Source organism: Dicentrarchus labrax, unplaced genomic scaffold (genome assembly GCF_905237075.1).
Source record: "Dicentrarchus labrax unplaced genomic scaffold, dlabrax2021, whole genome shotgun sequence".
Lineage (NCBI taxonomy): Eukaryota > Metazoa > Chordata > Actinopteri > Moronidae > Dicentrarchus > Dicentrarchus labrax.
Window position 1 is genome coordinate 32466021 of NW_026136720.1, and position 22915 is coordinate 32488935.

General features: G+C 37.7%; 1 protein-coding gene and 1 long non-coding RNA gene across 3 annotated transcripts; one reads left to right on the plus strand and one right to left on the minus strand.

Annotated features, from left to right (window-relative positions):
* Positions 1-785: 785 nt before the first annotated feature.
* On the minus strand, positions 786-13275 carry LOC127353487 (uncharacterized). Its single transcript, XR_007881295.1, has 2 exons — positions 13176-13275; positions 786-1115 (listed from the first exon to the last, which is right to left on the minus strand). It is a non-coding gene; the product is annotated as an uncharacterized LOC127353487 (long non-coding RNA).
* Positions 2331-14448, plus strand: LOC127353418 (myosin heavy chain, fast skeletal muscle-like). 2 transcript variants are annotated; one of them, XM_051382630.1, is made up of 41 exons: positions 2331-2373; positions 2530-2563; positions 2769-2990; positions 3066-3209; positions 3307-3463; positions 3557-3584; positions 3662-3761; positions 3855-3947; positions 4036-4099; positions 4181-4279; positions 4375-4478; positions 4602-4740; positions 4849-4967; positions 5209-5358; positions 5458-5628; positions 5719-6019; positions 6167-6234; positions 6334-6421; positions 6566-6683; positions 6767-6890; positions 8074-8210; positions 8301-8556; positions 8633-8875; positions 8954-9130; positions 9210-9355; positions 9453-9543; positions 9642-10031; positions 10143-10269; positions 10360-10478; positions 10561-10757; positions 11401-11584; positions 11685-11850; positions 11967-12091; positions 12192-12500; positions 12594-12797; positions 12904-13029; positions 13125-13295; positions 13404-13508; positions 13606-13701; positions 14080-14211; positions 14342-14448. In XM_051382630.1, the coding sequence occupies exons 3-41, from the start codon at positions 2784-2786 to the stop codon at positions 14360-14362; spliced, it is 5796 nt and encodes a 1931-aa protein (XP_051238590.1). In that variant the 5' UTR covers positions 2331-2373; positions 2530-2563; positions 2769-2783; the 3' UTR covers positions 14363-14448. The 2 variants fall into 2 exon arrangements, with proteins under 2 accessions (XP_051238590.1, XP_051238589.1); XM_051382629.1 differs by having other exon boundaries at positions 2769-3209.
* Positions 14449-22915: the final 8467 nt, after the last annotated feature.

Genomic DNA, 22915 nt, shown 5'->3' on the forward strand with positions numbered 1-22915 from the left:
TTGGGTTATCATTAGCACATCTTCACCTATTCCCAGTTTGTCCCTTAGAAGCCCTTTCACAAAGTCCACTGTGTCTAGATAGTCCTTACTATTAGACATGTCTTTCAGATTTCTCAGTTTATTATCTCCAAAAGAGTGTTTTTTTTTCTTTCTTCATACATACCCAGTCTCTCCTCTGCCTCTTTCACCTGCTCCCGAGTCATTTTTGAGCTCTTGTTTAAGTTCTTTAACATCACTACTCAGATCAGTAAGGGCTTCTTTCGTCTCAGTCCAGAATACTTTCAGAGTATTTCCTGAAATGTCCTCCCTACATTTCTGGAGCAGTTGTTCCATCGTGAGCTATTCTGGATTTTGTTTGTTTGTTTGTTTGGACTGTCTCTTTTCCGTTTAAAAAAAAACTTATGGCTGTTCCAACAGTTCTGGATCACCACCTCATACCCTTCTGCAGGCATTCATTTAGTTATACTGGTATCGTTTTTTATATTCCAAATGGATATTAATTTTTTTAACAGAATTGACGGATTGATTAATGGAAATAACAATCCATATTGCAACACTTTTTTCAAATATTTAACCCAGGAACAATTTAGGGGGCCAGATTTGTCAGTGCTCAGCAACCTTTGACTATTTTATCTAGAGGTCTAAGACCGTTAGGATGCTCAGCTTCACACATTTGAATACATTTGAACTTCGAGGTATAGTCTGTGCTCTTGCTCTTAGGTCTCTTGGCTTTTCTTAGAAAATCTCAAAAAAGTCAATAATACAAAATACATCACACACATTAATACTTGTGACTTGGAGTATGTGGGGATTCCAGTCATTGCCTTCATTTTCTCATGATCCTTTTCAGAAGCTAGTACATCAAATGTTCCTGATTTAATAATGTCCTTCAGTTTATGGTTTCCTCCCTGAGGTTGTTACATTCCCTCTGTAATCTGTTGTCACACTGTTCATCCTCAGCATCTTGTTTCTTTTTCTCCTCCACCCTCTTGGTCTTCTGTGCTGCTCATGCCTTTCCATGTCTTTCTTCTCCCATTTTCTCTTCTTGGTGGCTGGTGTGTATGAGAAGACGAATGGAACCCAGTCAGGTGACAGCGGGTCATCTGACTTGGCACCTGTAACAATACAATACCGTTTATATTAAACATATGCCTCTGCTCCCAGTTGAGAGGCTCTCGGGCTCTCATGGCTGTTTAATGTAAGGCAAAAGATGAGTAGCAGCCTATGCCATCGAGTTCAGCATGTTGGCAGCAGACGGCGCCTGGAATGCCACTTCCCTGTTTCCCTCACAATCTGCACCGATAATCGATTGATAGAGAGAGAACGAGAAAGGAGCAGAGCTGAGGGGGCAAGCTTTAGTGTCTCAGCACCTGGGCATTCCCAGCCTTGTGCTTCTCCAGCTGCCAACTCTCCGGCGCCCCCCGCTGCTCTAGAGGAACCCATGCAACTGGGAAGAGCTCAGCTCACCCTGGAAGAACGACAGTGCCGTCTACGGGACGGTATGTGCATCTACTGTAGGCAGCTGTGTCATTTTGCTCTTGAATGAGGGATCAATTTAGAAAGCATGCTTTAATATTATATTTATATGCAACATTTCAGTACTACAGCGTCAGGCAAAAAGTTGAAATATTTCTCAGGTAATTATAAGCATACATGTAAGAAGGGGTCTGAGCCATAATCTTGTTCCACATTATTTTATTTTTTTAAATTTTTATTTTTTAAAAGGTAAAAGGGTTTTTTTTTTTTAAAAAATAAAAAATATAAAAAAAAATTTTTAAAATTTTAAAATTTTTTAAAAAAATAAAAAATAAAAAATTTTAAAAAAAATTAAAAAAAAAAAAAATAAATTTTTTTAAAAAAAAAAAAAAAAAATTTTTTATAAAATAAAAAATAAAAAAAAAAAAAAAAAAAAAAAAAAAAAAAAAAAAAAAAAAAAAAAAAAAAAGATTAAATTCTTTAAAAAGTGAAGACAATTCTTGCTTAGAAGTATTGAGTAATGAGTATATTGAGACAAATTTAATTGTCAGATTAGTTATTTATTTTGAGTTAATATTAAATGGAATAAAGAGATTAAGTAAACATGACACTGATGTATTTCTAAATGAAAATTTATGCCTGAAACTCATAGACATTGTTAACGTTCTATAATTGAAGTGTTGATTAAACAGTTAGTATGACAACGCAAACACCGGCCATACTAACTGAAACCTGAAACATTCGATGTATTTGCAACACATGTTTCTACTCTGCTGTCTGCCTTACCATATTTGGCATTATCCACATTTAACTTTGCCTCTGTCAGCTAACCCCAGTCAATAAAAGGAGTTTGTGAAGAAATGACAGCAGGTCACAGACAACCTGTTGCTGCTTGTGGTAAATCTGTCTTCTCTTATGCTTTATACCACTTGAATGTGTTTAGGAAATTATTTATTGGAAATGTAAACATTTGATTGAATGTGTGTTTTTAAATCTATACTCTACATAAAACAAACTGTTATATGTAACTGTAAATATAACTGATTTGAACAGGACTGGTGAATACTGTTGGCAGAGAGGGGGTCAGGTAATGACAACTTTAAAATTTGAACTTTTATTCATAAGAATGTAATATAATAATAATATGTAATATATGTACAAAGGTTTCTCATTCTGTTAAGTCCAGACCAAGAAAACTGGACTCAATAGCAAGAAGTTTTCCAAGTTTACTATGATAGTTCAATACAATTCAGTACTTTTGTTATTGCAGTAACTTTGTATTTGTGTAACAGACATAAGCCGCCACCATGAGTACGGACGCAGAGATGGCCCTTTATGGGAAAGCTTCCATATACCTCCGTAAGCCAGAGAAGGAGAGACTTGAGGCTCAGAGCAAACCTTTTGATGCCAAGTCTGCCTGCTATGTGGTCGATACCAAGGAGCTGTACTTGAAGGGAACAATCCTCAAGAAAGATGGTGGCAAAGTCACTGTCAAAGTCCTGGACACGGAGGAGGTTGGTATCATTAAGTCAGAGTCAGCTGGTATTCAATACAATCAGTCCCTCATTGTGACAAATGTCTTGTTCCAGGAGAGGACAGTGAAAGAAGATGACGTCTCTCCAATGAACCCTCCGAAGTTTGACAAAATTGAGGACATGGCCATGATGACCCATCTCAATGAAGCCTCTGTGTTGTATAACCTCAAAGAGCGTTATGCAGCATGGATGATCTACGTAAGAAAAGCTGCCTAATAAGCAAGAGAAACATTGAAAATGGCTATACCTGAACGAAACATAGAGATAACTGCTGGGTTTCTATGATCACTTTCAGACCTACTCTGGGCTGTTCTGTGCCACTGTGAACCCCTATAAGTGGCTCCCAGTGTATGATCAGGAAGTTGTAAATGCCTATAGAGGCAAGAAGCGTATGGAGGCTCCACCCCACATCTTCTCTGTCTCTGACAACGCTTATCAGTTCATGCTTACTGGTAAGTTGTTACCATAACAATGTTGAATTAATCAGTATATGAGGTTTCTGCTGAGTAAAAATATGGTTATTATTTTTTTTCCCGATTGAACAGATAGGGAGAACCAGTCTGTCTTGATCACGTAAGTTTCACATTTGTTGACTTTGCAGAACATAATCTAAGATGATAAAATTCTTACAAGTCTGTGTCTATACCTAGTGGAGAATCTGGTGCTGGAAAGACTGTGAACACCAAGCGTGTCATCCAGTATTTTGCAACAATCTCAGTTGGTGGAGACAAGAAGAGGGACACATCAAAGGTTTGTTACTGTATGATGATTACAATTCAGTGTTCTTTAAGTATGGAATACATACATTCATTTTCTGACATCAATTTTAAACCTGGATTATAGGGGTCACTGGAGGATCAGATTATTGCAGCCAATCCTCTGTTGGAGGCCTATGGTAACGCCAAAACTGTGAGGAATGACAACTCTTCTCGTTTTGTAAGTATGGAAGGATTTCTACACATGAGAGGTGTTGTTACACATTGCCCATTATGAGGGATATTAAAAATTCCATTGTTCCAAACAGGGTAAATTCATCAGAATCCATTTCGGCACAACTGGCAAACTGGCTAGTGCTGATATTGAGACATGTAAGTAACAGGTCTCATAGTACATACAAATAGTTGGAATTGAGAATTAGACAGTCTCTGACTCTTTAACAACTTCTGTAGATCTGCTGGAGAAGTCTAGAGTAACATTCCAGCTTCCTGATGAAAGAGGCTACCACATCTTCTTCCAGATGATGACCAACCACAAACCTGAGATTATTGGTAAACAGATGTAGTTTTCCCATAACATTAAACGCACTTACATTTTACATTTTTCAACAGTTTATTGAATTTGTTACTCCTTTTTTGATCTACAGAAATGGCTCTCATCACAAGCAACCCCTATGACTTCCCAATGTGTAGCATGGGACAGATCACTGTAGCCAGCATTGATGACAAAGTAGAGCTGGAAGCCACTGATGTGAGTCATCTTCATTTCAAAATATTTTAATGTATTTTGTTCATTAAGTGCAATATTAAAACTACTGTTTAAATGCATTTTCCAAAGTGATTATGTTTTGTTTGGTCACCTTTTTGCAAACAGAATGCCATTGATATCCTGGGCTTTACTAATGAAGAGAAGATGAGTATCTACAAGATGACTGGTGCTGTGCTCCACCATGGTAGCATGAAGTTCAAGCAGAAGCAGCGTGAGGAGCAGGCTGAGCCAGATGGTACAGAGGGTGAGTATTTAATGTCAGCTCAAAGTGAATAGCTTTGGAACAACAGCGGAAGTCATGATGGAAGGTCACAGTCCCAGACTGCATGTATAAATCACTAAACTTTTCCAGATGCTGACAAGGTTGCTTACTTGCTGGGTCTGAACTCTGCTGACATGCTGAAGGCTCTGTGCTATCCCAGAGTTAAGGTCGGAAATGAGTTTGTCACCAAGGGACAGACTGTACCACAGGTAATTAAGATATATTGGTATACTTTTTTTGTTTCCATGCATTTATAAGCACTACATTTACATGTAGTACATGTGCATCAACATGAGAAAAAGAAAACTGAGAAAGTGAATTAGTCCCTTTTACGTTTGTTACATCAGATGTATTGTGCAAGTTATCTCTACTTTTGTTTACCAGTAATCCAGCATTTTACAATTTTTAATTTTTGACTGACTCTAATCCAAATCATGTACTTGTATTTAGGTGATGAACGCAGTGCCTGCCCTGGCCAAGTCCATCTATGAGAGGATGTTCTTGTGGATGGTCATCCGTATCAACCAGATGTTGGACACTAAACAGCCAAGGCAGTTCTTCATTGGTGTCCTGGATATTGCTGGCTTTGAAATCTTTGATGTAAGCTTCATTTCAAACGAGTCATCAGCTGATACTTTTCATGACTGAATCATTCTTATTGTCTGAAAGATATTACACTGAATATTTGTCCCCTCACAGTTCAACACCTTGGAGCAGCTGTGCATCAACTTCACCAATGAGAAGCTGCAACAGTTTTTCAACCACACCATGTTTGTCCTGGAGCAAGAAGAGTACAAGAAGGAGGGTATTATCTGGGAGTTCATTGACTTTGGCATGGACTTGGCTGCCTGCATTGAGCTGATTGAAAAGGTAATCATTTCATTTTGTGATTCTATGTGATTGTTCTTATTTTCACTTAATGTATGACTTAAATACGGAATTTTTTCTACTTTTTTCAAGCCCATGGGTATCTTCTCCATCCTTGAGGAGGAGTGCATGTTCCCCAAGGCCACAGACACATCCTTCAAGAACAAGCTGTATGACCAGCATCTTGGCAAAAACAAAGCATTTGAGAAGCCAAAGCCTGCCAAGGGCAAGGCTGAGGCCCACTTCTCCCTGGTGCACTATGCTGGTACCGTGGACTACAATATCGGCGGCTGGCTGGACAAGAACAAGGATCCACTGAATGAATCTGTTATTCAGCTGTACCAGAAATCCCCAGTAAAACTGCTGGGTCTCCTCTATCCTCCTGTTGTTGAGGGTATGATAGAAACTACAGTATATTCAAAAATATTTCTAAGGTTATAGATAACAAATATTTTTACCTAACTGTATGTATAACTGCATGTGTTCATGTAAATATTGAGTCTTCTTCTGACAAAACATATCTACTTTAAACCATCCACAGAGACTGGTGCCAAGAAGGGAGGCAAGAAGAAGGGCGGTTCTATGCAGACTGTGTCTTCACAGTTTAGGGTAAGATTTAACATTTCAAACTTTGGTATAAAATCTTATCTATGTTTAATCTTACAATTGTGACATTTTATGACAAGAGTTACCATTTTGGATCTACAGGAGAACTTGGGCAAGCTGATGACTAACTTGAGGAGCACCCATCCTCACTTTGTGCGCTGCCTGATTCCCAATGAATCAAAGACTCCAGGTACATAGAGACCATGATCTCAATAGAGTGTTTGAGGGGTGGTTTCGTTTAGTTGGTATGGTTTACTTCAGGTTGTGTTGCTTCAACAAAGAGAGTAACTACTATATTCATTTAAAGAAGTAATTAAGAAATATAATTTTACAGGTCTGATGGAGAACTTCCTGGTCATCCACCAGCTCAGATGTAACGGTGTGCTGGAGGGTATCAGAATCTGCAGAAAAGGTTTCCCCAGCAGAATCCTCTATGCTGACTTTAAGCAGAGGTATCAACGGATAGTCTAACACAATTATGATGCAGACTATTCAAAGAAAATGTTAACACTGACCACTAATTCTCTTATAAAAGGTACAAGGTACTGAATGCCAGTGTCATCCCTGAGGGCCAGTTCATTGATAACAAGAAGGCTTCAGAGAAGTTGCTTGGATCAATTGATGTTAATCATGACGAGTACAGATTCGGACACACCAAGGTAAGCAACGTCATGTTATTCATATACTTTAATGTGCTTACCAAGGAGCATATGTTATTCTGTACATTTTTTTGTCTATTAAATAGAACAGTATCATAAAAACATAAACCATTTGTAATTCAATTAGAATTAGGCCAATATTTCTAAGAACAAGTGAAGGATCCAAAACAATATTGGCATCATAAATATTAGATTTTGCATTGTAACTACTTGTTTAGTTTTTCTTCCAAATAATTTCTCCCAGGGATAATGTGGTTCTTTCTCACCTACTCTAAATTGAAGAGAAAATATTTTCTTTTCTCTTACATACTTATTTACTCTTAACAATTTAAATCAGATTATCACCAAATACATTAATTATATAGGTGAAAAAATTTATTTCTTTTTACAATTTTGTATAAGATTATGTATTAATACTAGTTGCCTAATTCCTGTATTGGCTATTTGGCCAAATTGTAGTACTTTGTGCATACATCAAAATTACAACCAAATTTAGAAGCATATGTACACTAAGTGACCTTGTAAAACTTGATTGCATTCTCTCAAAGGTGGTGCTTGTGGTTTACTGTTTACACAATGTTGATAAAGAGTCTGATGCAGATAAAAAAATATATATATACTAAATTTAAACTTAATACTGTAAAACTAAAATTAATACCCTGTGCTTTTAAAACTCTTGCTCATCAAAGATGGGAAATAGTATTGTTTATTCAACCAGTATGACTATTACTTTTATAAAAATTTGACTATTGAATAACATATCAATTACAAATATTCCTTTGATCATTTGATACTTTGGTGGTCATGGTTTCTGTACAATAAATTGAACGACTGAATTGTCTAGAACTGATATAATGATGTGTGGTATGTCCATATATATAACGTTTAAACATTCATATTTGTGTCACCAATCTAAGCAGTTTGGAACTCGCCGAAGTGGGCCACCCGTTGAGCTTTAAAAGATTTTATACATCCAGAGACTGCGTTTATTTTTCCAACTGCTTTGCCGAACCAAGCTAGTAACCAGGGGACCTGCATCTAATTGAGACCTGCTTTGACTAAGGATTAAATGTATACAACATTGTGATGATTGTGTAGTGTACAAGCTCACTGAGGCCTTTCTAGTTTAATGTTTAGTATACTGTATACTGCAGACAGTACATTTCTATTTTCTTTTACTTAGGTATTCTTCAAGGCCGGTCTTCTGGGTACCCTTGAGGAGATGAGAGACGAAAAGCTGGCATCTCTTGTTACCATGACTCAAGCTATATGTCGTGGTTTCCTCATGAGAAGGGAGTTTGTGCAGATGACTGAGAGGAGGCATGTTAAAAACAGCTAATTCTGAGTGCACAGTCATAGTATAAATAATGAAGAATTACTCTGTCTAAAACAGCAACTTCTTGTCCACAGGGATGCCATCTATACCATCCAGTACAATGTCCGCTCATTCATGAATGTGAAACACTGGCCATGGATGAAGGTGTACTACAAGATTAAGCCTCTGCTGCAGAGTGCTGAAACTGAGAAGGAACTGGCTCAGATGAAGGAAAACTACGGGAAGATGCAAACAGACTTGGCTACTGCCCTGGCCAAGAAGAAGGAACTGGAGGAGAAGATGGTGTCCCTTCAGCAGGAGAAGAATGATCTGCAGCTCCAAGTAGCATCTGTAAGTACACCTCAACAGCTGCTTTTTATGTTTTTCAGTGTTGATGTGCTAACGTCTATTTTCATAAACCAACTAGGAAGGAGAGAATCTGTCAGATGCTGAGGAAAGATGTGAGGGACTTATCAAGAGTAAGATTCAGCTGGAAGCCAAACTCAAAGAGACCACTGAGAGACTGGAGGATGAAGAGGAAATCAATGCTGAGCTCACTGCCAAGAAGAGAAAGCTGGAGGATGAATGCTCTGAGCTCAAGAAGGATATTGATGACCTGGAGCTTACCTTGGCTAAAGTGGAGAAAGAAAAACATGCCACAGAGAACAAGGTTTGCAATTATTAATATTTAGCAGATAAAGTAACATTCATAGATTGGCATGTAATAACATGTTTCTTGCAAATGTAGGTGAAGAACCTGACTGAGGAGATGGCTTCTCAGGATGAGAGCCTTGCTAAGCTGACCAAGGAAAAGAAAGCCCTTCAGGAGGCTCATCAGCAGACTCTTGATGACCTGCAGGCTGAGGAAGACAAAGTCAACACTCTGACCAAGGCCAAGACCAAGCTTGAGCAGCAAGTGGATGATGTAAGTTGCAAAGTCACTAGTATTAGCAAAACAAGATTCCTCTTGAATGTGACAATAAAATACTAATTTTAATGTTCAGCTTGAGGGCTCTCTGGAACAAGAGAAAAAGCTGCGTATGGACCTGGAGAGAGCCAAGAGGAAGCTGGAGGGTGATCTGAAACTGGCCCAGGAATCCATCATGGATCTTGAGAATGACAAGCAGCAATCTGATGAGAAAATTAAAAAGTAACACTGACTTTGAATTTGTACAACAGCCATTCTCTTTAAAATTATGTTCAACATTATGAACTCTTACTATTTACCAAATCTATTATTCTCACAGGAAGGACTTTGAAATCAGTCAGCTCCTCAGCAAGATTGAGGATGAGCAGTCCTTGGGTGCTCAGCTTCAGAAGAAGATCAAGGAGCTTCAGGTGACACATTGTATTATGTAACAGATTACTGCATACATTTCCAATTTTGTGTATTACAAGAAAGAGTTTACTAAAGACAACACACCTACATTCAACAGGCCCGTATTGAGGAGCTGGAGGAGGAGATTGAAGCTGAGCGTGCTGCTCGCGCCAAGGTTGAGAAGCAGAGAGCTGACCTCTCCAGGGAACTTGAGGAGATCAGTGAGAGGCTGGAGGAGGCTGGTGGAGCCACTGCCGCTCAGATTGAGATGAACAAGAAGCGTGAAGCTGAGTTCCAGAAGCTCCGTCGTGACCTTGAGGAGTCCACTCTGCAGCATGAAGCCACTGCTGCTGCTCTCCGCAAGAAGCAGGCTGACAGCGTTGCTGAGCTGGGAGAGCAGATCGACAACCTCCAGCGTGTCAAGCAGAAGCTTGAGAAGGAAAAGAGTGAATACAAGATGGAGATTGATGACCTCTCCAGCAACATGGAGGCTGTTGCTAAAGCAAAGGTACATTATACATTAAATAGTATTTTAACACACAAATTAATGTAGTAAATGAGAAAATGTATATTTTACATACAATCTGATCCCTGATCTGATGTCTTTTTTCCTTATTAGGGAAATCTTGAAAAGATGTGCCGTACTCTTGAGGACCAACTGAGTGAACTGAAGACCAAGAATGATGAAAATGTCCGTCAAATCAATGACACGGGTGCACAGAAAGCACGTCTCCTGACAGAAAATGGTATCTACAAGTTATCAGTGAATAATCTGTTGTTTATTATTGAGAACTGTGACACAAACTAATAAAGTATTATGACATCTTTCACACAAGGTGAGTTCAGCCGTCAAATTGAAGAGAAAGAAGCTCTTGTCTCCCAGCTGACCAGAGGCAAACAGGCCTTCACACAGCAGATTGAGGAGCTAAAGAGACAGATTGAAGAGGAGGTTAAGGTAAGAAAACTTTAGGTCAGTACTAATGAACTTTATGTGTTAGCTAGACATTTTGCACACTGAATATTAATTCTCACACCAGGCCAAGAATGCTCTTGCCCATGGACTGCAATCAGCCCGCCACGACTGTGATCTGCTGAGGGAGCAGTTTGAGGAGGAGCAGGAGGCCAAGGCTGAGCTGCAGCGTGGAATGTCCAAGGCCAACAGTGAGGTGGCTCAGTGGAGAACTAAGTATGAAACTGATGCTATCCAGCGCACTGAGGAGCTTGAGGAATCCAAGTGAGTACATTTTTAACAATTAAATGGACATAAGTGTAATGCTATAGTATAGCTCAATTGACATGAATTGGTATTGCTTATATCAATACTTACATTTAAACAAATGTATTCAAGCACTACAATTTGACATTTGTTTGGTATATTATTTTGGGGCAAACAATTCAGATAGCTCTAGTCTCTGATTCGTTTCCACAGCCAAAATGTCAAGAGATGCTTTAGACTAATATTCACTGGTTAGGAACCTGGTTAGCAAAACAATGTAGATGTGCAGTCAGTAACTCCTAACTGGGCAAGCTAAACACTTCTTGGGATATTTAACTCCAACAGACACAATATAAATGCACCTAAAAAGATGCACAATGCAACACTCTCTGTGGAAGCCTGACATAACGGGTGTTACATCAATATTCTCCATTAAAAATATCTCCTGTTGTGAAAACATAAACATCTGGTTCTCAAATAAAATATGAGCCCCACCTTCCAAAGTGACATATCCAAAAGTATTATCTTATGATCGAATAAATACAGTATTTGTATTTCATATGTGGTTTCAGGTAACTGTTACAAAACGTGGGTCTTGTTACAAAGGCTTCAGGTAACTATAGATTTCAGTGAGTGACAAAATCACACCTTTGTTAACCAGGAAAAAGCTGGCCCAGCGCCTTCAGGAGGCTGAGGAACAGATTGAGGCAGTGAATTCCAAGTGTGCTTCTCTTGAGAAAACCAAGCAGAGGCTCCAGAGTGAGGTTGAAGACCTCATGATTGATGTGGAGAGAGCCAATGGGCTGGCTGCCAACTTGGACAAGAAACAGAGGAACTTTGACAAGGTAGCAACGTTTATGTGGCTAAGCAGTACAAACAATGAAATGCATATCTTTATTTGTCCTCATGTTGCTCTAACTGAACTCTATTAATTGTGTAATTTAGGTCTTGGCAGAGTGGAAACAGAAGTATGAGGAGGGTCAGGCAGAGCTTGAGGGAGCTCAGAAGGAAACTCGTTCTCTTGGCACTGAGCTCTTCAAGATGAAGAACTCTTATGAGGAGGCTCTGGATCAGCTGGAGACCATGAAGCGTGAAAACAAGAACCTCCAACGTGAGTTCTGACCACATTATTATTACTACATTAAGTTAGAGTAAAGTATTTATGTTTTAAATTTTAAGACTTAATCATATAAAACACATCTTGTAACACAACACATCTCTCTGCAGAGGAGATCTCAGATCTGACTGAACAGATTGGTGAGACTGGCAAGAGCATCCATGAGCTGGAGAAGGCCAAGAAGCAGGTGGAGACAGAGAAGTCTGAGATCCAGACAGCTCTTGAAGAAGCTGAGGTAAATTTTTTTCTGGGGAGGTCTTCTGAAAATTCATAGACAAATGTTTTACAAAAGGTTAGAAAGCAAAGATGAATGTTGTTTTCTTTGACATCATTAGGGAACTCTGGAACACGAAGAGTCTAAGATCCTGCGTGTCCAATTGGAGCTCAACCAGATTAAGGGTGAAGTAGACAGGAAGCTGGCTGAGAAGGATGAGGAGATGGAGCAGATCAAGAGGAACAGCCAGAGGGTTACTGACTCCATGCAGAGCACTCTGGATTCTGAGGTCAGGAGCAGGAACGATGCCCTGAGAATCAAGAAGAAGATGGAGGGAGACCTAAATGAGATGGAGATTCAGTTGAGCCATGCCAATCGTCAGGCTTCTGAGTCCCAGAAGCAGCTGAGGAATGTGCAAGCACAGCTGAAGGTATTGTAAGACATAAAGTTGTTTCACAGACTATGGTCAGTGCACCTACATTTTGGCTGTCATGTGAATATTTTGCTGATATTTCTTCACCAGGATGCACAACTGCACCTTGATGATGCTGTCAGAGCCCAGGAGGACTTCAAGGAACAAGCTGCTATGGTAGACCGCAGGAACGGTCTCATGGTGGCTGAAATTGAGGAACTTAGAGCTGCTCTGGAACAGACAGAGAGAAGCCGCAAAATCGCCGAGCAGGAGCTGGTGGACGCCAGTGAGCGTGTTGGACTGCTGCACTCTCAGGTAAACAAGCACTATCATTTCTTCAGTCATTCAGAAATCGAATGAGTTTTGCAAATAATGTGAAAATGAAGCATGTGATGACTTAAGTGATCTTTTTATCTTTTAGAACACAAGCCTTATGAACAGCAAGAAGAAGCTTGAGTCTGACCTGATCCAGGTCCAGAGTGAAGTGGATGACACTGTTCAGGAAGCAAGGAATGCAGAGGAGAAGGCCAAGAAGGCCATCACTGATGTACGTTTGACTTTAACATTTGTACTGCAAGTAAAATGTGTTTTTTTCCTCAAAATATTTCTAATATTATATTTCTAATATGCTGTCTCCTCTAGGCTGCCATGATGGCTGAGGAGCTGAAGAAGGAGCAGGATACTAGTGCTCACCTGGAGAGGATGAAGAAGAACCTGGAGGTTGCCGTTAAGGACCTCCAGCACCGCCTGGATGAGGCTGAGAACCTGGCCATGAAGGGTGGCAAGAAGCAGCTCCAGAAACTTGAGTCTAGGGTAAGACAATTCTGTTAAGATCGGCACAGTCAAACAAATCTAAGAGAACATGTCAAATAAATATTATATTATATCTAAACATTATCTTCACTTTCTGGGTTTCTAAAGGTGCGTGAGCTGGAGACAGAGGTTGAGGCTGAGCAGAGACGTGGAGCAGATGCTGTTAAGGGTGTCCGCAAATATGAGAGGAGGGTGAAGGAGCTCACCTATCAGGTACAGTCACTTTGACATTTAACATGTAGCCTACAAATCAATCTAACACATGTATTATTTAAAACATTTAAAAATTCCAATTTACTTTATTTCCCAGACTGAAGAGGACAAGAAAAATGTTGCCAGGCTGCAGGATCTGGTTGACAAACTGCAGCTCAAAGTGAAGGCCTACAAGAGGCAGGCTGAGGAAGCGGTAAGGACAACACATTCATTTTAAATACTGATAGGTAATAATAATATGTCAGAATTATCTTGTGCAAACAAACAAACGCTTTCCACAGATTCATTTATTAAATTAAAAAATAGGAAAAGTAAACACACATCACAAAATACACATTTATGATATTGGTAGTTTGGTTTTTGCACTGCTAAACTGTTACATTTAAATATAATTTAGAAAAATGACCGAAAAATGACAATCAGTTATAAATTACAATAACTATATCATTTGAAGCAAGCAAGCCATTAAATGTTTGTGATTGACAGTATGGTCATATTTATGTAGTACACCTTATAGTGAATAAAACCACTCTCATTGTATATTAAAATGTCTATAACTATGTTTTTTCAGGAGGAGCAAGCCAACGTTCACCTGTCCAAGTGCAGAAAGGTCCAGAATGAACTGGAGGAGGCTGAGGAGCGTGCTGACATTGCAGAGTCCCAGGTCAACAAACTGAGAGCAAAGAGCCGTGACTCTGGCAAGGTAAATATGAAATTCAGTTTAGTCAAAAACAAATCAAATTCAGATTCAAATCTAATCTGAAAGAAAGTTATTATGAGTGAAAGTTGATTGAAATTAACCGGATGAAACTCAATTTTGTTTTTTTTTTCAGGGAAAAGAAGCAGCAGAGTAAAACACACTGGCAGATCAGATGTTTCTAATCATATAATATGATGTGAAATATGCTATCAAAATAAATTATTTATTTTCACCCTTAAATTGTTGTCTGGCTGATATTTCTCATTTTATTGTGTCCTCTGAGAGATTCAGACTGGAATAATTGACTATCCAGAAATCACTCATAATTGTGTCCCTTATTGGAAGTGCTATCATCATATTTGTATAAGAACTAATATACTACACAGCTGCTCAAGCTTTATCAGCAAAAATCCACAAATTTGAATGAAATGGTTGGCTACGGCATTAAGTATGTTGATTCTCATTGTTATTTATGTCTTAATTATCTGGTCCTGTAACAAATACGTACGTCTACCTTCAAGGTACTTCTTTAACACTTTACATGATCAAATTTCAAGATTTTAATTTCAATTTCAATAATATGATAATTATGTTGGAGATGTCAACATTGTGGTGATTTCATTGTTTTTACGCACCATAATTTGATCACTTTTGTGCATATAGATGAACACTCATACACTAGAATTACACACGTAGAACTGTTATAGCCTGCTGCATTCCATAGCAGTCACCAAAGTGCTGACATTTTTGTCGCTCAGCGCATACTACGAGCAACAGGACACGACCATAAAAAAGAATGTTTGTTTTTTTACTCTCAAATTGTCTCCACCTTTTTTTTAGCAACGAAAGCTCTCTGTCTCTTTTGAGCAATGTCCATTCTCACTTAATCATGGTTTCCACAGTAGGCAACAGTGCTTCCAAACAAACCAAATGTTGGCTAATCTTTGTATTTCTCCATGTAAGCCAGCATTCTCCATTTTCTTTGTGATGTCATTAAATTTACTGCAAAAATGGTTGGTCTATTTCTGATAAACACTAAGCTCATTTGTTAGTTACACATTGTTCTTTTAAGCTGAAGATTAACAAACTGAACTTATTATTGTTCTGTTCTCTTTCAAATATTCACATTTCATGGATTTTTTGTAAATAAAGATATCCACACTGTGATATAATGAAACTGATAACTACAACAATAACATCATCATTTTAAGTTCTAACCCTAATTGACTGACTCAGTTCCTGGCTGCTCACGGGTATGAAACCAACACACACTCTACTATAGGTCTGTTCAGAAGTACTGTACTTATTGAACCAACAGATGGCAGCAAAGGCCTGTCAGGAAATCAATGCAGGAAATCACTGTGGTGAATGCAGTGGAAAGTCTCACCAGGCAAAAATACCCTGCAGCCTGAAACTGACTAAACACCGAATGTGTGTTTAAAGTAAAAGTAATAGTAAGTTTAAAGAGCAAATAAAGGTTAAAGGTGATACAGTCAAAGCTAAAATGTATTTAAAATTGCTCACTTTATCCATGAATATGGTGTCATGTTTTCTTCACAGTGAGGCTACTTAGCTGGTGGACTGAGTACATCATCAATCTCCAGTGCTTGTCTTTCCTCATAGTCAACTGACCAATCAGATGTTTGGTTGATTTCTTCATCCTGTGTCTCATACACAGAAACCAAAATATTAAACTCTTGCAGAAGAAACAGGAGAAAATATGCCTACTGAAGACGTCGGGCGCGCCTGGGTTTTTGGTCTTTGCGGGGCACTGGCGTTCCACAAAGTAAACATAACAGTAAAAAATAAAGTGACTCCGGATGAAAATAATTTTGCACATGATTAAGTATACAAATGCTTAACATAACTTTCTCACTGTGCACTTTTTTGACTCCATGGACCAAGTAGTCTTCCCTTTATTGACTCTGCAAATGCTGCTTATTATGATGACTGTTTAATACTAGAATAACAGGAGTACTGCATGTTCTACAGTGTACTTTTTGCCCCTTTAACCACTCACTATCTAAAATCCTCTTATGAATGTTCAATGTTTTGAAGTTGTGGCTAAAGAATTATACAAATCTAATTATGAATCAATTTGGAGAACTTAAAGAAATTGAGTGCAGATTTGCTCATTATTTTGATGTTTCCAGTTTTATAATTAGGTAAACATACTCTACATTACTGATTAAAGTGTATGTGGAATAATACCATTCCTTAAAGGCACACAATGCAAGATTTTTACCTTAATATAACAGCTTTGAAGTCATTTCGGCGGTAGTAGTAACTCGTAGTATAGCGAATCATCCCGATAGCAACGCAGGAGAGGGACGCCGTTGGCAGAACCAGCAATGCAAGTCTGAAAGGTGGCGCCCCGCCACATCTCGCGAGAATCACAAATTGCTTTACGGCGCAACGTCATATACATCAGCGGCATAAGAAGCAGCCTCAATGGAAGACACCAGCAGGCATTCACTCAGACGTTACCTGGTCAGTAGACATCTTCGGAGTCTATCTTTGCCTGTTCGATGTCCGACGCTTCCATCCTACCGAACATGTACCGGTTTACGGGGGGGAGGGGATCAGGCTGTGAGTGCAGAGACGAAGAGCCGTATGTAGAGACGGCTCTGGTGAGTGGTATTTCGACAGTTAATGTTAAATACAAGTACTCCACAGCAACTCTAGGGGTAGCTGTTTGACAAAACTGGAAAACTGCATAGTATGCCTTTAAGTCACCTCAACTAAAAGATGAGAAAAATATTCCTAGGGGCATATGTGTCTGTTTATTTACATGGTGTTCTAATGTACCTTCTCGGGCATCTGAAGAATTTTTTGTCTCTCTTCAAAAAGGGTTACAGCTGCCTTTCACAATAGTCCACCACTCCTGCAGCACTGTCCACAGGACAGGTGCTGTCCCTTTGCCCAGATGCAAGTCAGCAAAAAAGGAGAAAAAAAAGGTTGTATATTCCCCCAAAAAGATGCAAAGGGTTTTTTGCCAGGCACTGTTATGTGGTAACTGATAAAGACAAAATCACGTCCTTTTTTTAGGTGGCTAAAATACATTTTGTTGCTGCCTCTAGCCACAGCGTTGCATTGCTTAGTTTCCATGCTGGTACTAATGTCTGATTCTTCAAACTGGGAGCATGCTGAGCACCATCAACTTTAAGTAATAAGTACCTCATACAAAGTATAACTTTATGATTAGATGAAAGGGAGATTTCCAAACATCTCGGCTAAAAGGAGTGTCATAAGAAGTTACAGCTGGGTGATAAGTAAACTGCTAAACATTAGCATGTTAACATGCTAATTCTGACATAATGTATTGCATGTAAATAGGATGGTTAGAATTGCTGAATCGATGTTGCTACACTGACATAGATAACTACCTTACATGCTGCATAGACACAATAGACAAAATCAATAGGCTGCATTTAAGGAATTAATAGTTTCCATGTTATGATATTTCATGTTGCGATGTTGACTTATTAGGCTAATTAAATATAAATCAACGACAAAACTCGCTCCCACCGGAATTGCCTACAGAATTTTAATCCTGTCCTGACAGTGGAGCTGCCCTGAATTTTGGTTCCAGTCTTACTTTATGGAGAGAACTCTGTCGCCCCTGATGGTATTCAGAGAACCATTCTAGAAATATGTCTTGGTCCGTTGCTGTATTCTTCATACATAAATAACTATAAATTAAAGTTTAAATTAAATAAAGTTTTTGTTACAGCACTGACCGTATTATTGATCTTGTATTAATGTATGTATATATTAATTTGGTCTTTATAATAAGGAACCTATATAAATTAGTTATAAAAAAAAAAAAAATAAATTTCATTAATAAAAAAAAAAAAAAAATAAATAAAAAAATATAAAAAAATAAAAAAAATTTATTATAATAAAAAATTAAAAATAAAAAAAAAAAAAAAAAAAAAATATAAAAAAAAAAAAAAAAATAAAAAAAAAAAAAAAATATATAAAAAAAAAAAAAAAAAAAAAAAAAATATTAATTTAAACAACAAATTAAAAAAAAAAAAAAAAAAAAAAAAAAAAAAAAAAAAAAAAAAAAAAAAAAAAAAAAAAAAAAAAAAAAAAAAAAAAAAAAAAAAAAAAAAAAAAAAAAAAAAAAAAAAAAAAAAAAAAAAAAAAAAAAAAAAAAAAAAAAAAAAAAAAAAAAAAAAAAAAAAAAAAAAAAAAAAAAAAAAAAAAAAAAAAAAAAAAAAAAAAAAAAAAAAAAAAAAAAAAAAAAAAAAAAAAAAAAAAAAAAAAAAAAAAAAAAAAAAAAAAAAAAAAAAAAAAAAAAAAAAAAAAAAAAAAAAAAAAAAAAAAAAAAAAAAAAAAAAAAAAAAAAAAAAAAAAAAAAAAAAAAAAAAAAAAAAAAAAAAAAAAAAAAAAAAAAAAAAAAAAAAAAAAAAATGAGATCCCGCTCTAGCACGTCATCACCGTGATGACGTGCTGAAAGCGGATGTTACGTCATATTTACGTTAACTCTCGAAGTTTCTGACAGTGCAGCCAAGGGGAGCATGGAGAAGCACATTGGAGTTGGCGGAGTCAGCGGTCTAGTGGTGAGTATGTGTCTTTGTTTGGTAGCACACATTATGGTTGAAAGATAACGTTAGCTTGTCACTTGACACTAACGACTAACGTTACTAACGTTACCGACCCGCCTGCGGTGGCTAAGCCGACCTAGTCTAGTCTCGTCTAGCCGGGCGAGGTGAGTGCCTAGCAGCGGCAGGTCGGCTTAGCCACCGCGGGCGGGTCGGTAACGGTAGTAACGTTAGTAACGTGAGTCGGGAGCGAGGGCAAACACCTGCAGCTGCTGACAAGCTAACCTTAGCTTTCAACCATAATGTGTGCTACCAAACAAAGACACATACTCACCACTAGAGCCGCTGACTGCCGCCAACTCCAATGTGCTTCTCCATGCTCCCCTTGGCTGCACTGTCAGAAACTTTGAGAGTTAACGTAAATATGACGTAACATCCGCTCTCACACGTCATCACGGTGATGACGTGCTGAGAGCGGGATCTCAACGTACACGTCCCAAACAGATAAGATCACAACAATAGCATGTGTTCATAAACCACCCTTGTTCGTCTTCATACAATATGTTGGGTAGTTGAATAAATATCAATACAATATGTTCTATATCCCTTGTGTTGTGTCTCTCCTTCGTCTGTTAAGATAACTGAACATTTTGTGAGTCTGAGGATTGTCAGCCTTTATATCTCATTTGTAAATCCTTAATAAGCTATAGATAGTGCTCACTTTAGATAAGCTCGTGCAAAATACTTAATTAACGAGTAGTAAGTGCTTTGTAACTGTGAATTCTGCATTAATCACTGTTTATAGGCCATCATTAGAAAATGAATTTGTTGTGATTTTATAGAACATCTGCTAACACAGTCACTAATCATTAATACATGTCTGAATAGTGGATGTGCAAGTGCATGCAGAAATGTACAGCACAATGAAGAGTAAAACATTTATAACTGTGATTATAAACCACATAGTAATGACTATTTACAGCAGAATCATGCTTTATAAATGATGAATTCAGTATTTACTAATCCATAACTAATGTGTTATCAATGATGAATAAAACATTTTTAACTGTGTTTATAAACTACATACTAATGTGTATTAATGGTTATAAATGATGAATTCATTATTTATTCATGCTTAACTAATGCTTAATAGTGTGTACTCATTATAAAGTGTTACCTGTAATTTTTATATAATTTCAGTGCCATATAGTGTAAACGTAAATGAGAAGAGTGGTAACCAGAAAGCATGCATGGCTTTTTTTCCCTGGAGAGAGAGAGAGAGAGAGAGAGAGAGACAGAGAGAGAGCACTGTGAAACGATACTGCCCTTCAGCCGGTTCACTTCAGGAAATTCTTTCACAAGTGAAGTAGTGTTAAATAATATATTATTGCAGTGCTTTTACTTTGGAAAGTAATGTTAAACTGTACTGAAATATGGGGATATGACTACCAACATATCCTTTCACTGTCCTTTTGTGCTAGGAAACGAGTAAATTAGATTTTTTTGTTGCATGTTTAGGAGCAGAGGTGCGGAATAAGTATTCATAGTTTTCAGTCACATGACTCGCACTGAGCCATGGCGGGTAAAACAATATTCCAATATGGCGACCTACACTGGACACGCTGTAGAATCGCATGTGAAGTTTCCATCTATTTCAAGCCACAACTATTTAAATCACCTGTCGAAAGAAGTCAAACAAGGAAACCTGAGCAAACTGCAAGTTTGGGGAATTTGGAGTCAACATACAGCACACACTGCAGAATGAAATCCCATGAGCATGTTGGTGCCATGTCAGTAGCTGTCAACAAACAGAGTGGCACTACATGCACTCATGAGGCCTGTGCCTAGAAAGAGCCTTGTATGGTAGCCAAAAGGAAAGTAGGGTATGCAGAGGGAGACAGATAGCTTTCACAAAAACCCAGAAAAAGACAGCTGCTGAGGAATGTGGTAACCTTCCCCCTCCCCTTCAACCCCAGATGAATGCACAGCATTCTATGATATGCTACACATATCAGAAGGCACTGTGAAGGAACATGTAAAAAGTGCAACTTAACATTAAGGATAGTGTAAGTACAATAAACAGTTCGGCAAAGAGTTCAATAAAAGCCTATTTTTTATAGGGTTCTTTTTCAAAGAAACTTAAATCACCACTGCTTAAATTTCTCACATATTACAAACTTGTCAACTCAACCTTTTTTCAATTGTAGTGCTGTGTGATCAAAAGGGAGACAAGAAGACAATCTAAATGTGCCATGTTGTTTGACCAAATGCAGAAAGGGTGACTGCTTAAAACATCAGACAAACCAACTGTCTCTCTGCTGAAGAAACTGTGCTATCACACACCACACTCTCAGGCATCCATATCCACTTAAAGCAGGATTCACAAATAACCATAAAAGTGATGGGAAGGGAAATAATGGGAATGTGCAGAGAAGTTTTAAATATGCCTTTAAAATACTCAACCTTTACAGTGTTGTGGGCTTTCTAAAACACAAAGCCCTAAATCTACACGCCCTTGTAGAACAACTTGTTTCACGTGCCAACCTAATGCCATGCGTGAGTGGCTGTGGTGTTTTACTACAGACTAAGTAATAGTTCTTCAGGTCCTAAATTATGTTTACACTGGAAAAATTAGTCCATAGTTTTACTTGTTAGTGCTGTAGGACTGGGCAAGAGAAGAAGATGGCAAGCGTAAAGCTATCATTGTTGGGTGAAGTGAACATCGCCTGTCAGCTTGATGAGGGTTACCACATCGCTGTACAGAGACAGCACAAGCTGGTAAAGAAAAACAGGCATTCACTATCACGGATTGTGGACTCTATTACATTTTGTGGGGGACACAAGCTTGCCCTGTGGGGGTCCGACAAATCTCCCACTTCACTCCAGTTTTCTTTTTGATAGGATTACTTAATCCATTCACAAGTAAGGTTACTTTAAGGACTGTCATCTTTAGCAGTTTGGTCTTGATTCCCTTTCCTGCTAACTGTGTCCCTGAGCCAAGTCCTGAAAACAAGAACACAGAAAGAATAGGGGACACAAAACAAAACACAGATGGAGAGAGAAAGAAGATGAGAAGTAAAAGGAAAAATAGAGAAATCATAAAATAAATTTGACATTACCTCCATTAGTGCTACCACTTCCCATGGGTACTTTTTGGTTGTCCACGTATGACTTATCACATGGATGTTAGGGTCCTTAAAACGACACACAGAAACAAAGGACCTCAGAAGGTTATTCTTACTCTTTTCTTCTCATCCTCCTACCAATACTATAAAAACTAAATTTAAATAAATATAAACATAATAAAAAAAGTGAGCGTTGCATTATGAGTCTTATAAACACAGTAAAAGTGGAGATAAAAAGAGGAAAGTATTTTTAGGGAGGTGAGAAACTTAAGAATTTTATAATTTTTTAAGGGTGAATACAAAAAAGGATAATTAACTTAATTTACACCAATAGTTATCCTTAGATTTTTTTTAACCTCCTCCCTTATGCTGAAGAATAATTAGTTAACTAAATAATAGAAAGTCTTTACTCACTTTTTTGGTGTCATTATAAAGACAAAAAAACCTCAACAAAAAAAGAACAAACAAGGCTCATATAGTTAAGAGACAAATAAAAAAAGGGAAAACAGCAACCAAAAGCTAATAAAAATACATGTGGGATTATTTTAAAGTAAGCAAAATAGACAAAAGGGAGTTTAGAAGTAAATACATTTGGAGAATAAAACAAACAAGAAGAGAAAAAACAAAAATAAAGATAAAGGGAAGTAAAACAGAGTTCTTTTATCATATCCAGCTTACAAGTGTGACTCCAATGGACGTCTTAGCCTAGCTGATATTTTCGAATACCCCATCCCCAAGTTTCGTACTCACTTTTTTTTTATCTTTTGGGTATTTACACTTACACTGTGTTCTTCACAGTCCACAGCTCAGTATTATCGGTTACAGGTTTGCAAACCTATTGATGCATGTCAACGTGGGACATCTTCCCTCCGTTGTCACCTCTCAACATTCGTCGTACTTTTTTACTGTAGTTTGTCCTCCAAATCCATTGCATATGTTCCTTGTAACCCAAAGCCTGGTCTGCAGCATATGCATCTTCAAAGATCTCCATTTTTCAGCACCTGTTGTCTTACGTCCCAACTCAGGAAGTGT

Coding starts and splice junctions, on each gene's coding strand:
- LOC127353418 (XM_051382629.1), top strand. CDS start 2,784: ATGAGTACGGACGCAGAGATGGCCCTTTATGGGAAAGCTTCCATATAC. Junction 9,356..9,452: donor TCTGATGAGAAAATTAAAAA/GTAACACTGACT, acceptor TTATTCTCACAG/GAAGGACTTTGAAATCAGTC. Junction 14,212..14,341: donor AGAGCCGTGACTCTGGCAAG/GTAAATATGAAA, acceptor TTTTTTTTTCAG/GGAAAAGAAGCAGCAGAGTA.